A 16,970-nucleotide genomic window follows, 5' to 3' on the forward strand; every position below is an offset into this window, starting at 1 on the left:
CTTTAAGCCTGAACCCGCTACTTAAAAATAATGCCCCCATGTTCCCCATGTGGCCTCCACGATCACTTGATCTAAATCCATGATCAGGGATGAGTTGGACTGGGGAGTGAAGGAAAAGCAGCCAACAAGCACTCAACACCTCTGGGAACTCTTAAAGATTGTTGGAAAATCATTTCAGGTGATGACGTCACGAGGCGGAGAGAAGAATCGAAAATATAAAACAATACGGGTTATTTAACATGTTTTTATTTAGTATGTAAATCCATGTGTTCTTTTTTAGTTTGGATTCTTCAGTATTAATGTACAATAATAAAAAAATAATAAAAATAAAGAAAAACCACTGAAGAAAACGGCGTCTCCAAACTTTTGACTGGTACCATATATATATATATATATATATATATATATATATATATATATATATATATATATATATAAACACAAAGTGTAGAGAAATAGATAAAATCATTATTTTCAGAATGACAGTGATATTCCTGTATGTTACTAAGTTCATGTAAACGTCAGCTTACCTCCACAATCACCACCATTTCACACTGAGCAACTGCATAAAATAGCATGTTAGATAATTGTGGGGTTTTTTTGCACTAGAAAATCTGATCACAAACACAAAAGGTAATTTCAAGCTCAAGTGAAATAACTGAAATGTCATTTTAAATGTTAAGAAGTCACTAGAATTGGAGTCCGTGTCAGCTTGCTTTACAGCGGGTAAAAAAATGTGCAGTTTTTTAGTATTAAAAGTATTTTTTTCTTGTACAGAGAAAATATGACAGTTCTATATTTGGTCAGTTTTTCCGTAAAAGCATCGAATTCTAATAAAAATATACAGTCGGTCAAAAAAACCTGAATCAGCAAGAAACGTCAGTGTTTTATATATTGCATGAACAAGACACATGGTTTCTTAGTGAACTTCTGCTGCTACGTTGTAACTTTACAACACAGAAATGAATTGTTTTGATCTGAGACGAACATCTCTCCAGTTCCGAGGTGATATCAAAGTGTTTGGAGACTAAGTGTAGCTGCAGCTATTCTGCCGGCGTGAGTTCCTACACGTGTGATTTGATCACACACAGTAAGTTAGGGGAAAAAAGCTCATGTGGAATTTTGCTACTTCGCTCCACATGACAGTGTTCTTTCAGAACTTTCTTTGAGAAGGACTCTAGTTAACAAGTCAGCTCATTTTCTGTTTACTGGTATAAAACTTTTAAAAATAGATGTAGTGCATCTTTAAAATAAGGTTTACTTTTTTATATCATTTTGTGCTAAATGGTTTGGTCTCGACTTGGTGAATCTCACTTGAGGTGCTCCTCGATTGGCTCGTTTATGTGTAAGTATACTATGATCTCGATGCTGATTGGAGGAGAGGGGTGTAGTCAGAGTCCGGGCCGCTGATTAGGATCTGAAGTCCCGCCTCCACGTTGTCTGTGTGTATGAAGCCTGGAAGGTCTGCTGCTAATAAGACCTTCAGCACCGAACACTGGGGAAACAAACACATGTAATATATCTAGAAGGTCTGGACTCAGATTACTCAGAAGGGGGAACTGGGCAGAGAACTTGTACACCAGGTGATGTTTACCTTTAAACCTGAGAAGACCAGAGAGACACCATGGAGCTTAAACTGCTTCAGGAGATCTTGCACTTCATTCACCACTGTGTAGTCTATACTACTGACATGCTGACAATCTAACAGCACACACTGAGGAGGAGAGACTACAGAGAGAGAGAGAGAGAGAGAGAGAGCGAGAGAGAGAGAGCGAGAGAGAGACACACACACACACACACAGAGATTGATTAAAAAAAGAAAGACAGAGAGACATTTATATATCATGAAGTATTCCCCAATCAATATCAACAACTCCATACTGTATCTGTGTGTATCTGTGTGTACTGTGTGTGTACTGTGTGTGTGTGCTGCATGAGTGTGTATGTATAGTGTGTCTACATTGTGTGTGTGTGTGTGTGTGTATACTGCGTGTGTATTGTGTGTATGTATAGTGTGTGTACATTGTGTGTACTGCGTGTGTATTGTGTGTATGTATAGTGTGTGTACTCTGTGTGTACTGTGTATTGTGTGTATGTATAGTGTGTGTACTCTGTGTGTGTGTGTGTGTATGTATAGTGTGTGTACTCTGTGTGTACTGCGTGTGTATTGTGTGTATGTATAGTGTGTGTACTCTGTGTGTACTGCGTGTGTATTGTGTGTATGTATAGTGTGTGTACATTGTGTGTGTATGTAGTGTGTGTACTGCGTGTGTATTGTGTGTATGTATTGTGTGTGTGTATTGTGTGTGTGTACTGCGTGTGTATTGTGTGTATGTATAGTGTGTGTACTCTGTGTGTACTACGTGTGTATTGTGTGTATGTATAGTGTGTGTACTCTGTGTGTACTGTGTGTGTATTGTGTGTATGTATAGTGTGTGTACTCGTGTGTATTGTGTGTATGTATAGTGTGGTACTCTGTGTGTACTGTGTGTGTATTGTGTGTATGTATAGTGTGTGTACTCTGTGTGTACTACGTGTGTATTGTGTGTATGTATAGTGTGTGTACTGTGTGTGTATGTATTGTGTGTGTGTACATTGTGTGTGTACTGCGTGTGTGTGTGTACTGTCTGTGTGCTGCGTGAGTGTGTATGTATAGTGTGTGTGTACATTGTGTGTGTACTGCGTGTGTATTGTGTGTGTACATTGTGTGTGTACTGTGTGTGTGTGTGTGTATGTATAGTGTACATTGTGTGTGTACTGCGTGTGTATTGTGTGTATGTATAGTGTGTGTACATTGTGTGTGTACTACGTGTGTATTGTGTGTATGTATAGTGTGTACTCTGTGTGTACCGCGTGTGTATTGTGTGTATGTATAGTGTGTGTACTCTGTGTACTGTGTGTGTGTGTATTGTGTGTATATAGTGTGTGTACATTGTGTGTACTGCGTGTGTATTGTGTGTATGTATAGTGTGTGTACTCTGTGTGTACTGCGTGTGTATTGTGTGTATGTATAGTGTGTGTACTCTGTGTGTACTGCGTGTGTATTGTGTGTATGTATAGTGTGTGTACTCTGTGTACTGTGTATTGTGTGTGTGTGTATGTATAGTGTGTACTCTGTGTGTACTGTGTGTGTATTGTGTGTATGTATAGTGTGTGTACTCTGTGTGTACTGCGTGTATTGTGTGTATGTATAGTGTGTGTACATTGTGTGTGTACTGCGTGTGTATTGTGTGTATGTATAGTGTGTGTACTCTGTGTGTACTCGTGTGTATTGTGTGTATGTATAGTGTGTGTACATTGTGTGTGTACTGTGTATTGTGTGTATGTATAGTGTGTGTACTCTGTGTGTACTGTGTGTGTGTATTGTGTATGTATAGTGTGTGTACATTGTGTGTGTACTGTGTGTATTGTGTATGTATAGTGTGTGTGTACATTGTGTGTGTACTGCGTGTGTGTGTGTGTATGTGTGTGTGTGTGTACTGCGTGTGCATTGTGTGTATGTATAGTGTGTGTACATTGTGTGTGTGTACTGCGTGTGCATTGTGAGTGTGTGTATGTTACCGTGTAGTGCACGTGTGCGCAAGAAATCACTGAAGTGCTCAATGGCAGGAAAATGGAGTCCACTTCCAACTCCATCACCAGAACTCCATGATCTGTTACCTGTATAAACATCACACACACACACACACACACACACACACACACACATACACACACACACATACACTATAAACACACTCATTCTCTCCACCTCTGATCCTGTGGAGTGCTACAGGAACACAACAGGAGCATATAACCAGGTTCCAGCTTCACCTTCAGCTCAGGTCTGGCCATCAGATACAGCAGCATGAACCCTGAGATGAGGACACCTCCCACAATGCCGTACTGCACCTCCCAGAAACTGAGCAGGAAGGTGACGGAGAATGGCAGCAGGTCCAACTCTGAGATCAACACACACACACACACACACACACACACACACGATACAAACTACATTCCCAGTAAAAACTGCACAATCCTTTCTAGCAGTAAAAGATCACGTGATCCTGCTCCATATAGTCAGTTATCCTTGTAAAGGTGTGTGATAAAAGAATGTAAAGGGGAAGTGAAGAGTGTGTGTGTGTGTGTGTGTGTGTGTGTGTGTGTGTGTGTGTGTGTGGTGAACATGTCAGTGTGAAACGATGCACAAGTGTGTGTTTGCCAACTGACTTCGGACTCTCCAGATGTGTGGAGGAACACCGAGCTCGATCATCGGAGCCACAGCGCAGATAATGACGGCCGCCAGAGACGCTTTGGGGATGAAGGAGAACATCGGCATGAGGAAGGCCAGAGAGAGGAGGACTACTGTACCTGGGGTGGGGTGGTGGGGGAGATAGAGACTTAACTTGAGAGAGATGTATATTAAGATTTAATTGCAAAGTAATGTAATGTAATGTGTGTGTGTGTGTGTGTGTGTGTGTGTGTGTGTGTGTGTGTGTTACTTGTGACTATGCCTCCCGCTGGTGTACACACTCCAGTCTGAGAGTTTACAGCAGTTCTGTAAGAAACCCAACACAAAGCATCCTGTATATTCATACATTCTAATGTGAAACTACACACACACACACACACACACACACACACACACACACCTTCCAAAGCTGCCTGTGACGGGATATGCAGAGACAAATGATCCCAGGATGTTGGTAAGTCCTGCAAACACACATACACACACACACACACACTATATATACAATTTAATATAAACATACTCAGTATTAACTGTCCACACTCTACACACTCTACACACTCACACACACACACACACACACACACACACACACACACACACACACACACACAAAGTTCCATAGGACACATACCAATGGCAAAGAGTTCCTGGTTAGCATCAATGCGGTAATTATTTTTACTTCCTGTAAAAAAAACACACAAACACACATTTTTAAAATAACTAAGTATTTGCTATGTGTCTGTGTGTGTGTGTGTGTGTGTGTGTGTGTGTGTGTGTGTGTGTGTGTGTGTACAGTGTAAAAGTGAAGTTAAGTATGCTGTGTACCGAACGCTTTAGCAATAGCGATGCTCTCCAGGACGCCCATCAGCGGTATAACAGCTAAACCGCCTCCCATATCCTGCAGAGCCACGTGATTGGACAGTGCAATCACATGATCAGCAACTGAACCATTACATTTGAAATGAGAACTTTTTACAGAATTATCATTAAAAGAAATGTTGCTTGTGGACGGACCTTCACAATCTCGCTGAACGATACGGTCGTCCCATTGGCTGTCATCTCTGAGAGGGGCGGGGCTGAGAAAGGTGGCAGCCCTTCAGCTGTTTTCCCTGTGAGGGTGAAGAAACTGTGACCCATGACCTCGGCAGAGTACGCCACACATGTCGCTGCTATGACGACCAGAGCATTTCGGACTGTCCACACACACACACACACACACACACACACACACACGTTAAAAATGACGGAGCAATAAATAAATTAGCTTTACATTAACAGCCTCATTAAAAATGTCAAAAGCTATGAATATTCATGAATATGCAAATTTGTGTATCTACGTAAGCTAGCTGTAGGTCTATTCTAGTGTATAAGGTCTGTGTATAAGAGCAGTAAGATACAAACATCGTCTCTAATAGCGAATGAAATTGCTCCAAAAGGGTGGAGTTTCTTCAGTGACATCACAAACAAGTTTATAAATGGCCCGCCCTCATATTATGAGGTAAAATAGAATTTTTGAGATTTCTGCTTACAGATTTGGTCCAAACATTAATTAAAACCAGGAGTTTGAGTTTAAATAAAGAAACATGAAGATAAAGGAGATCTGGACTGGTGGAGTGGTGAAAATGGTGGAGTGGTGAAATATTCCACACAGCCAGATCTCCTGCTGAAAACAGAAACCTGCAGATGTTGGCATTTCCTTTCTATCTAAAATAAGACCATAAAAAAAGGAAGTATTGACTCATGAAGTGCTCACTGGTGGCAAGTGTCCACACCAAACCCTGAGACATCTTCACTACAAGAAATGTGTTGTCCTCCAAAGAGTCCAGAGAACTCTTCATCTTCATCATCATTGTCAGAAAGCAGAAACAGGACAAGCCCAGGATCACGTCTCCAACCCTGAGGTAAAAGAGAGACATGACATCACTGAATCACTGCATTGTGACACTAATGAATCACTGCTCTGAATCACTGCACTGTGACACTGTAATGAATCACTGCACTGTGACACTAATGAATCACTGCTCTGAATCACTGCACTGTGACATTGTAATGAATCACTGCACTGTGACACTAATGAATCACTGCTCTGAATCACTGCTGAATCACTGCTGTGAATCACTGCACTGAATCACTGCACTGTGACACTAATGAATCACTGCTCTGAATCACTGCACTGTGACACTGTAATGAATCACTGCACTGTGACACTAATGAATCACTGCTCTGAATCACTGCACTGAATCACTGCTGTGAATCACTGCACTGAATCACTGCACTGTGACACTAATGAATCACTGCTCTGAATCACTGCTCTGAATCACTGCTGTGAATCACTGCACTGAATCACTGCACTGTGACACTAATGAATCACTGCTCTGAATCACTGCTCTGAATCACTGCTGTGAATCACTGCACTGAATCACTGCTCTGAATCACTGCTGTGAATCACTGCACTGAATCACTGCACTGTGACACTAATGAATCACTTCTCTGAATCACTGCTCTGAATCACTGCTCTGAATCACTGCTGTGAATCACTGCACTGTGAATCACTGCACTGTGAATCACTGCACTGAGACCCTGTACTGAGACACTTAATTGATACTCTGCACTGAATCACTGTATTGAAACTGAATCAGTCCAATGAGTCACTCTCTGAGTCACTGCACATAGACACTGTACTGATGCAGTTAGATACAGCCATGAGCTAAATTAGAGAAAATGGGGTTTACAAATAAAGTTTAATGAATAAACAAAATGAAAAATAAAAAACACAACAAAAATATAACTAAATAAAAAATAAATTATCTGCTATTATGATTATTTTATCACCTGGCCTCAGGTAGTTTCTGGAAAGTGTAGTAGACCTGCAGAAAGAACTGCTGTGGGATGTCCTTCACCCCCAGAATGTTCTACACACACACACACACACACACACACACACACACACACACACACACACAATTTAAGACCAAACTAAAATTCCTCAAGTGTCTTAAATGAAGCTATTTTAAATGTCTTAAAAAAATTACAAATAGGTCGTGTCTCAAGTAGTGTGTGTGTGTGTGTGTGTGTGTGTGTGTGTGTGTGTGTGTGTTTAACGTCGCTCACTTTGACCTGTCCAAAACCAATGGTCACTGCCGCTGCACAGGTGAAGCCTTTTATCACAGGAAAGGAAATAAAGTCCAGGAGGAAACCTGGAAAAGTAAACAATAACAATCTACACTACACTGTTTGAACAGAAACACCATAAAATTCAATACAATACCACAAAAACATCACAAAACACCACAAAATCACAATAAAACACCACAAGAACACCATCAAAACACAACAAAAACCCCACAAACACTAGAAGAACACCAGAAAGCATGTAAGATATTGAAGTGTTTACCGAGTCGGAGTATCGCCATGGAGATCTGGATGATTCCACACAGCAGAGTCAGTACCACAGCGTACACGGGGTCTCCTCTGACGTACAACAGACACAGCAGAGACATGATGGCAGTCGGACCCAGGGTGATGTCCCTCGACGTCCCGAACACACAGTAAACAAACCCCCCAATGAAGGACGAGTACAGACCGTACTGCAGAGAGAGAGATGATGATGAAGATGATGATGATGAAGGAGATGCTCTTTGTCCAGATTGACTTTTAATTGTCTCATTTATAAAACTGGCAGTTTGGGGTGTAATTAAGCATGTAATGTGTAGTTATTACCTGCACAGGTAATCCGGCCACCTCGGCGTAGGCCAGGGCCTGAGGTATGGCGGTCAGTCCCACGGTGAGTCCAGCCAGCACGTCCATCTTCAGCCACATCAAGCGGTACGCCGGCAGCCACGTGAGGACGGGGAGACGAGAGCGCAGCGTCGCCACCGAGCAGCATCTCGCCAAACCTCGTCTCAGAGTCTCCGCCATCATGTTTCTCTCCGTCTTCAACACAAATCACTCACTTACTCACCACAAGCTTCTTATGGGAAACCACCTCACATTACCCTATTACACTTTATTCAAATATTTATATTATTAATAAACACAAAACAAACAAAGAAATAAACAAACTGGGCTGAGCGGTTTCATCTCCTGCTGAACTCATCTGAACATGTGATCATAATGAAGTAGATAAACTGGATTGTGTGTGTGTGTGTGTGTGTGTGTGTGTGTGTGTGTGTGTGTGTGTGTGTGTTTAAAGCAGGGTGTGTTACAGTAACAGAGGAGGGAAGGAGAGATATCTTTCTCGTACTTACTCGGTGTTGGTTTGTCACATGGTGGAATTCCGAGTTCCTCCTCATGCCACCTCAGCTGCAGGAAACGAGAAGGTAGGAATGTGAAGAGGAATCAAATGAAATACCTACATTTGTGAGATGCCTACACAATACCTATGTTCGCTAGATACCTTCACGCCTGGGAGCTTGCTTTTATTTATTTATTTATTCACATCATATTATTAGTGTACTATTCATTTTCCAAATATTACTATAACCCTTTGATACTAAAAGTATAAAAAAAAAATAGATATACATGTAATTAATAAATGTATTACTGTACAGTTATCAGGAATATCATGTTATTATTATTATTATAAATATGTTATTGTATATATTGATATATAGTGGATGCTGATGTTGACGACTTCAAAGAATGAGGTCAGCATTTTTTTTTTTGCTGTTTATGATCTTGTCTTTTGTCATATGACTTTCTCCCTCACACACACACACACACACACACACACACACTGTATCCCCAGAGAAATGTACATCCACTGTACAGACACACGAGCCTCCTCCCTCCAGTGACTGAGTTACTGTCAGACAGAGTTTATAATAATTATTATAAATATAATTATTAATAAAGGAAATGGCGTGCACGTGTGTGTGTGTGTGTGTGTGTGTGTGTGTGTGTGTGAAACAGGCGGCTAATATGAAAGAAATAAAAGCAGAGGAATGAAGCTCCAGTACACTGACACTCCCTCATCCCTGTTTTTGATGGAAACCCCTGCTAGATGTATTTGAGATGCTGCTCTATTACCTGACAGTGAAAGTCTCACCCGGCAGTCTGAGGGTTTCTTCTTGCAAAATCCGAGAAACCAAACATCCTGCTGATTCCGCGCCTCGGGTTGCCAGAGTGCAGGAAATCCCCGTGTCTAAAATGAAAAGTTCAAAATCATTATCCTAACATGGTTTGTTTGTTTGTTTGTTTGTTTGTTTGTTTGTTTGTTTGTTTGTTTGTTGTTTGTGGCAGAGCAGCATCTTAAATCTTACACAGAATTTTAAAATCCTGACTTATTATATGTGGACTAAAGTTTGTGGACACCTGGACACAAGTATCTTCCACACACTTCCAACCAATGGAAAGCAGATCTTCTTGGAGTTTGCGTTGAGCACAGGGGTATGTTGTGATCAAAATGTAAAAAAATCTGATTTGCCTTCTCACACTTTTCACTTCTCATCTCATTCTCATTAAATACTTTATAATCCTGTGTCATTATCTCACGTGTGTATGTTGTATGACTTATTGATGATCTGATCCTGGGGTTTTTTCTTAAAATGTTGAATTGATCTTAGTGACTCACTGATGCATTATTTTTGACTTGTTGCATTCGAGTGTGTGGTTTCTGCTGTCTCTTCTACTAATTACATGCTTGTGACTGATTATATCACATTTATAACACACAAGTTTTATTCACGCTTTGCTTATAATGTGAGGAAGTACTGAGGATACAACAGGACTGTTTTTGTTTTGTATATACAAATTGTGTGTGTGTGTGTGTGTGTGTGTGTGTGTGTGTGTGTGTGTATATATATATATATATATATATATATATATATATATATATATATATAAACAAATAAATGTTAATGTAATGTAAACAAATGTCAACTCCAGTCACACCACTTAAATTTTATTTCTAGATTATGCCGAACAGGGACAGACAGACAGACAGACAGACAGACAGACAGACAGACAGATAGATAGATAGATAGATAGATAGATAGATAGGCATTAAGACAAACAGACAGACAGGCAGACATACAGACAGACATATAGATGGACAAGACAGACAGACAGATCGATGGATGAGATAAAACAATTTCCCGGATGTGTAAAACCCTTGAAAATTGCATCCTTTCCTATTTAAAATGGCAACCCTGGTGGTCATGTGATCTTTGTCACGTGATGCGCGGATGCGGAAGTATGTGTGTGTGTGTGTGTGTGTGTGTGTGTGTGTGTGTGTGTGTGTGTGTTGATGCTGTCCTCTGGATCTGATGGACTTTTTGCTGAGTTTCTGAAGATCATTAATGATATTGAAGTCCGTGAGGAATCTGTGGAGCTTCACAGAGGGACAGGACACGTGATTTAAATTCGTTAGACGCGTGTAAAGTTGTTATGAAGGCGGAAATGAGCGCGTGTGTGTGGCGCAGAGCTGCGCTGCTGCTCCTGCTGTGTGCGGTGGGGGAATGCGGGAGAAATGCGCTGCTCATCATCGGTGATCTTTTAGCTCCTTCTACACCTTTCAGCTCCTTCTACACCTTTCAGCTCATCTACACCTTTCAGCTCCTCTACACCTTTCAGCTCCTTCTACACCTTTCAGCTCTTCTACACCTTTCAGCTCTTCTACACCTTTCAGCTCATCTACACCTTTCAGCTCCATCTACACCTTTCAGCTCCTTCTACACCTTTCAGCTCTTCTACACCTTTCAGCTCTTCTACACCTTTCAGCTCATTCTACACCTTTCAGCTCATCTACACCTTTCAGCTCCTTCTACACCTTTCAGCTCCTTCTACACCTTTCAGCTCTTCTACACCTTTCAGCTCATCTACACCTTTCAGCTCATCTACACCTTTCAGCTCATCTACACCTTTCAGCTCTTCTACACCTTTCAGCTCATCTACACCTCTATAAACACACCTCTAACAGCACTGTAATACAGATCAGATCTATATGAGAAATAATGAGCATGAGATCCAGTGCTCTGAGAGAGGAGCAGGAAAGGAAGTGATTATGAGTCAGTAATAACTTTCTACACACTAATATAAAGACTATAACCAGCGGCAGGTGTTTAATACTCTAATACACCAGGTACAGGAATGTATACGGTGTGGCCAAAAGTATTGGGACACCTGAGTTTCTTCTCGGATGTGGTTCTTCCTCAGACTTGTGAAGGCCACAGTGGTGTAGGACGTCTTTGGATCCTTTAGCATAATATTTTCCCTTCATTTCTGTTCATCTATGAGGTCCAAACCTGTTCCAGTATGTTAGAGTGGAAGATCTCCTCCTGCTATAGATTTCTGCCCTCAACCCCCTCAACCCCCAGGCCTCCTCACCTCACCTACACCAGTACCTGACTTCACTAACCCCCTGAATGAGCACAAACTCAAGTGGAACATCTCAGAAATAAGACCTGTTGTTACGTGGTGTATGTACTCTGTGGGATTGTACCTTGAGTGTGTTGTGGTTGTGTTTACTCGTCCTGTAGCCGATGATGCCGGGTTCGAGACGGAGGTCTACAACAACACGGTGGTCCGAACCCCTCACCTGAACGCTCTGGCTGGACGCGGCGTCGTTTTCCGGAACGCCTTCACCTCGGTCAGTAGCTGCTCTCCCAGCCGCTCCACCATCCTCACCGGATTACCACAGGTACGAGCACCTCACACCATCCTTCACACCGACCTCACTGTGAACGTGTAGACGTGTCGTCCCCGTGTGATTCCAGACGTGTTCTTTTCTCTCCTCAGCACCAGAACGGGATGTACGGCCTTCATCAGGGCGTGCACCACTTTAACTCGTTCGACAGCGTGCAGAGTCTCCCGCTGTTACTCCAACAATCCAACATCCACACCGGTGAAGAAAAACACCACCAAACCTGCCAAACACCTGCAGCAAAAATCTACATTCATATTCCAGAAACTTCCATTATAACATCACTTCTTTATGTGAACACATTCCTTTTTTTAGCCATTATAATAAACAAAAAATACATTTTATTAATATTATTAATAACCAGAGCTAAAATACAAAGATCAATGAGATTATCATTTATAATAGAATGAATTATTAATACAAATTTGTTTGGTGTTTGTTGTTCAGGCATCATCGGGAAGAAGCACGTTGGTCCGAGCTCGGTGTTCCCCTTCGACTTCGCCTACACCGAGGAGAACGGCTCGGTCCTGCAGGTGGGACGCAACATCACCCGGATCAAACTGCTGGTCCGGAAGTTTCTGCAGGAACACAAAGAGGAGGAGGAGAGGAGAAGAAGAGGAGGAGGAGGAGCTCGTCCCTTCTTTCTATACGTGGCGTTTCACGACCCTCATCGATGCGGCCACTCGCAGCCTCAGTATGGCTCATTCTGTGAGAAGTTCGGGAACGGAGAGAGCGGAATGGGGAGGATTCCCGACTGGAAGCCGCAGCACTACACACCCGAGCAGGTCAAGGTGAGACTCCACCATCATGACTTTTCATCTCTCATATTTTATATGCTGCTATTTTTATTTCATTAACTACTTTTATCTATTCATTAAATATATAAAAATTGCAATGCACAATGGCTTGTCTATGATTTCATTCTTTTTTCTTCTTCTCAGGTGCCGTATTTCGTCCCGGACACTCCGGCCGCTCGGGCCGATCTCGCGGCTCAGTACACCACCGTCAGCCGTCTGGACCAGGGCGAGTGTTTCCTCTTTACAGAGTTATTACAGAATTATATCATCACCACTGTAAATATTCACTTTATATGTTTGTAATCTGGTTTGCTTGTGTTTAATTCCATTCATTATTAATCCGATATCTGAATAATGAATCCGATTCCATCCTTTCCTGCAGGTATTGGTTTGGTCCTGCAGGAGCTGAGGGACGCCGGGTTCGAGAACGACACGCTGGTGATGTACAGCTCTGATAACGGAATCCCGTTTCCCAACGGACGAACCAACCTGTACGACTCGGGCGTGTCCGAACCCATGATCATCTCCTCACCTGAACACCGAGAGCGCTGGGGACAGACGAGTGACGCCTACGTCAGCCTCCTGGGTAACACACACACACACACACACACACACACACACACACAGCGTCATGTACAGAAATCTTAATGCACCTCTGGTCATTATACACTTTTACTTTATTTAGAATGAAAAGAAAAACGTTGCCATTTTCCTGTGGTGTGTTCTATAACCACAAGGTGGCGCTGTTAACTCACTTTATAGTTCAACTCCATATATCATCATCTACATGGGAACTAATGCTAATAACACTAGTAATCTAAATATAGTAATAATCTGATCATGTTCATATCTAATCGTGATAATCTGATGAAGATTATTATTATTCATTAAAATTATGATAATCTGATGCTAATAATCTGATCATAAATAATCTGATTATAATTTGACAGTAATACTGTGAACCGTTATGAAGATGTGCTGTGGATGTGTGTTTCGTGTTAGACATCACTCCCACTCTGCTGGACTGGTTCTCGGTGCCGTATCCTCCCTACAGCCTGAGCGGCGTGTCTCCGGTCCACCTCTCGGGTCGCTCCCTTCTCCCCGCGCTGTCCTTCGAGCCCGTCTGGGACACGGCGTACTCCAGTCAGAGTCTGCATGAGGCCACCATGTACTACCCGATGCGCTCGGTGAGGCGCGGCCGCTTCGTCCTGCTGCACAACCTGAACTACCGCTCGCCTTTCCCCATCGACCAGGACCTGTACGTCTCGCCCACCTTCCAGGACCTGCTGCAGAGGACGCGGGCGGGCACGCCCACCGGCTGGTTCAAGACCCTGAGGCAGTATTACTACAGGGAGCGCTGGGAGCTGTACGACACGCACTCGGACCCGGCCGAGCAGAATAACCTGGCCTCGGATCCTGCGTACAAAGATGTTCTGGAGCTCCTGAAGGAGCAGCTCCTCAAGTGGCAGTGGGAGACGGAGGATCCGTGGGTGTGCGCTCCGGACGCCGTGCTCGAGGACAAGATGGAGCCCAAGTGCAGACCTCTTTACAACGAGCTGTGAAGGATCGCCGGAGTCACGAGTGTTTCTCCATAACATTAACGAGGAGATGAAAAGTGACATCATCACCCGGAGACGTTCAAATACACGCTCGCTATGAAGTCATCATCGTCATCGACTTCACACAGGAGCCTCGAATTCTTCTATTTTTGATCATTTGCACATATTTTATTTGTGTACAAAAATGTACATATTGATTGTTTTTTTTTAATAAATAAATTATGTAGTAAATATTTTGGTATCTCTGTGTAGATGCATTTCTCTGCATTTGTTGCAGATGTTTTAAAAAATGGAACTAAAATGAAAACATCAGTCTATTTTGTATTAAAAAGCCGCAGACTTCTCCCTCAGTATCTGTGATTGTGTGTTAGAGCGTGTGTGTGTTTTCGGTTGTGTGATTGTGTGTAACACAGTATTGGGTTGCGGAGTCTTAAAGAGAAATCTTAGGAAGTTCAGGTTCATACATTTTACACTGAACTTGTTTTGTTATAACAGATGTGTTATAACCCTCACCTCCTCTACACATCACTAATCAGAGCTGCTGCAGGTGAGACAGAAGATCCCTGAGTCTGAGGTTCATGTGTCACTAATACCTCACTCTGGATGAACTCTAATCAAAAAAATACATTAAAACATCACTGTCACTATAGTTAGGGAAAAAATATATTTTTATATAATTATGCAAATTAGGCGATGATAAAGTATAAATTTACATCTTTAATGACATCTTTTTAGATGGAAAGGTTCCTCAGGAGTTCCTGTTCCTTCTTGAGATTGTTCTTGATGCACGGTTCCGATTTCAGTAATAAAGAGAGAGAGAGAGAGCGCACGAGCGAGCTTTCTTTCACGGCTTGTTATTCGTTTCTCACGTCACAAGTGTGTTAAATTTACGCACGTCTAAAAAAGCCTGACGCTGAATCGCCCACGCTGATTGGACGTGCGCTACACACGGGGCACCTTCACGTCGAGCGCGCGCCTTTACGCGCTCCGGGTGTGTATATAAAGCCCCACACACGCGCTCAGTGGAGTTTACAGATGAAAGAGTGAGAGAGTGAAAGAGATAAACCACACTGAATAGATACATAAATCCACACTACTGACCCGCTGAACAGGAGATGATGATGATGATGGTGATGCCGATGAGGAGGAGGTGCGCGCCGCAGAGGTCCGTGAGGTCCGTCGTGATGCTCGCGGCCGTCGCCGTGCTGCTCACGTGCAGTCCCGCAGACGCGTGGTACAAACAGGCCACTGGTCCGAGCTACTACTCCGTGGGCAGAGCCTCGGGCTTGCTGTCCGGCATCCGCAGGTCTCCGTACGTCCGCAGGTCCGACCCGGAGTCCGCTCTAGACGCGGGAGAGAGCACCGGAAACAGCGTGGTGCCCGAGCTGAGCGCGAGACACACGCCGGTCCTCAAGAACATGGTAAATATCATTCTGTGATGCAAATACAACATTCACCCGGGGTTACAGATCAGAATCCAGACAGCGTGGAGCTGCTGCTCATCACCAGTGCACCTGCGCTCACATTACATTCTAAACTCAAGACACGCACCTGGACAGGTAACGCATCAGACTTTCCTGACGAATAGTACCGTGGTTATTAAAGAGACTCCAGATCCACCTGTGCAGAGGTGCAGACTGATAAACACACAATGCAGATGTGGAGGGATCCTGTGCGCGAAATCAATTCGGCTTTATTTCAGATTCGTGTGAAAACGTGATATCCGGGTTCAAATCTCACGTCTGCAATTGAATGGAATTCTGTTTTACACGCCTAATGTGTAAAAGGTGAAAGGTAAAAATAAACAGATAAGTAAAGAAGTGGGCGCGCGTTTTTTGGACAAGGACGCGAGGATTCTATATTTTAATATGTTTCTACATTAAATCCTTTGAATAAATCACATTTCTCGGGTAAAAGCGAGCTGGTTTTTATTCCTACACTAATAACATGCGTGATGATCTGCGTTTCAACGTGAAAAATAAACCATTCAATTCGCTTTAAACTGTAAACACGCAGCAGGGCGAGTCATAAAGTCTACACGTGAAAAAGAATGAAAACTGAGATCAGATTGTGTGTGTGTGTGTGTGTTTCCAGGCCATCTGCATCAAGGACATTTCTCCGAACCTCCAGAGCTGTGAGTTGATGCAGGACGGCTGGAACACGTTCCGGTGCAGGGCGGAGGTTCTGCTGGCGCTCGACTCGCTCGACTGCTTGGTGGCGTGAGCGACGTGCGAACACGGAACCCGAACTCGGTCCTGGATTCCCCGTGGTTCTCCAGGACCAGGGACGGAAACCTGTCTCCTGAACACCCATTTCCTGCTGTTCCATTCTATAATAAATAAATCAACCCTAATACACAACAGTGTCATTTAGACAAGACGAGATCTGTAGTGGTACTCTAAAAGTACGGTACTTTCCGGTCTGATTAGAATGCTCTCCGACGCGCTTGTGTTCGGATCTCCAGCTCTACTTGGACTCCTTGAATGTTATTTATTTTCCATTATTTTATCCACAGAAATCTACTTCACTAAAATGTTCTATATATGTGTGTGTATCTGTACACAAATATCTGAACGTGTGAATGTGTGTGAGAGAAACAATATTGCTGTTTGTCCCTTCTGTAGCTAAATGTGTGTAAATGTGTGTAAATGTGTAAATGTGTATAAAATGTTATTTTATTTATTAAACTCGACAGACGGTTGATTGGTGTGTGTAGCTTGGTGTGTGTAGCGTATGGGGTT

At 42.8% G+C, this 16,970-nt stretch overlaps 3 protein-coding genes across 4 annotated transcripts; 2 read left to right on the forward strand and 1 right to left on the reverse strand.

Annotated features, from left to right (window-relative positions):
* Nucleotides 1–425: 425 nt before the first annotated feature.
* On the reverse strand, nucleotides 426–11,773 carry slc26a11 (solute carrier family 26 member 11). Its single transcript, XM_046840694.1, is given in 19 exon segments — nucleotides 426–1,495; nucleotides 1,595–1,728; nucleotides 3,562–3,624; nucleotides 3,627–3,660; nucleotides 3,814–3,941; nucleotides 4,210–4,350; nucleotides 4,482–4,537; nucleotides 4,632–4,692; nucleotides 4,863–4,913; nucleotides 5,057–5,129; nucleotides 5,246–5,424; nucleotides 5,985–6,127; nucleotides 7,064–7,143; nucleotides 7,343–7,428; nucleotides 7,626–7,818; nucleotides 7,952–8,164; nucleotides 8,479–8,533; nucleotides 9,260–9,374; nucleotides 11,673–11,773. Coding segments are annotated over 17 exon segments (1,821 nt in total). The 5' UTR covers nucleotides 8,524–8,533; nucleotides 9,260–9,374; nucleotides 11,673–11,773; the 3' UTR covers nucleotides 426–1,354.
* Nucleotides 10,387–14,579, forward strand: sgsh (N-sulfoglucosamine sulfohydrolase (sulfamidase)). 2 transcript variants are annotated; one of them, XM_046840696.1, is made up of 7 exons: nucleotides 10,387–10,424; nucleotides 11,710–11,870; nucleotides 11,969–12,074; nucleotides 12,321–12,664; nucleotides 12,815–12,896; nucleotides 13,053–13,256; nucleotides 13,673–14,579. In XM_046840696.1, the coding sequence occupies exons 1-7, from the start codon at nucleotides 10,409–10,411 to the stop codon at nucleotides 14,230–14,232; spliced, it is 1,473 nt and encodes a 490-aa protein (XP_046696652.1). In that variant the 5' UTR covers nucleotides 10,387–10,408; the 3' UTR covers nucleotides 14,233–14,579. The 2 variants fall into 2 exon arrangements, with proteins under 2 accessions (XP_046696652.1, XP_046696651.1); XM_046840695.1 differs by lacking the exon at nucleotides 10,387–10,424 and adding an exon at nucleotides 10,431–10,718.
* A 675-nt stretch (nucleotides 14,580–15,254) lies between these two features.
* npb (neuropeptide B) lies at nucleotides 15,255–16,930 on the forward strand. The gene is made up of 2 exons (XM_046840898.1): nucleotides 15,255–15,650; nucleotides 16,324–16,930. Exons 1-2 carry the CDS (start codon nucleotides 15,345–15,347, stop codon nucleotides 16,450–16,452), a joined length of 435 nt encoding a protein of 144 aa, XP_046696854.1. The 5' UTR covers nucleotides 15,255–15,344; the 3' UTR covers nucleotides 16,453–16,930.
* The last annotated feature ends 40 nt before the right edge of the window (nucleotides 16,931–16,970 follow it).

The sequence above is a fragment of the Silurus meridionalis genome, chromosome 26, assembly GCF_014805685.1.
Source record: "Silurus meridionalis isolate SWU-2019-XX chromosome 26, ASM1480568v1, whole genome shotgun sequence".
In the NCBI taxonomy this organism is placed as follows: domain Eukaryota; kingdom Metazoa; phylum Chordata; class Actinopteri; order Siluriformes; family Siluridae; genus Silurus; species Silurus meridionalis.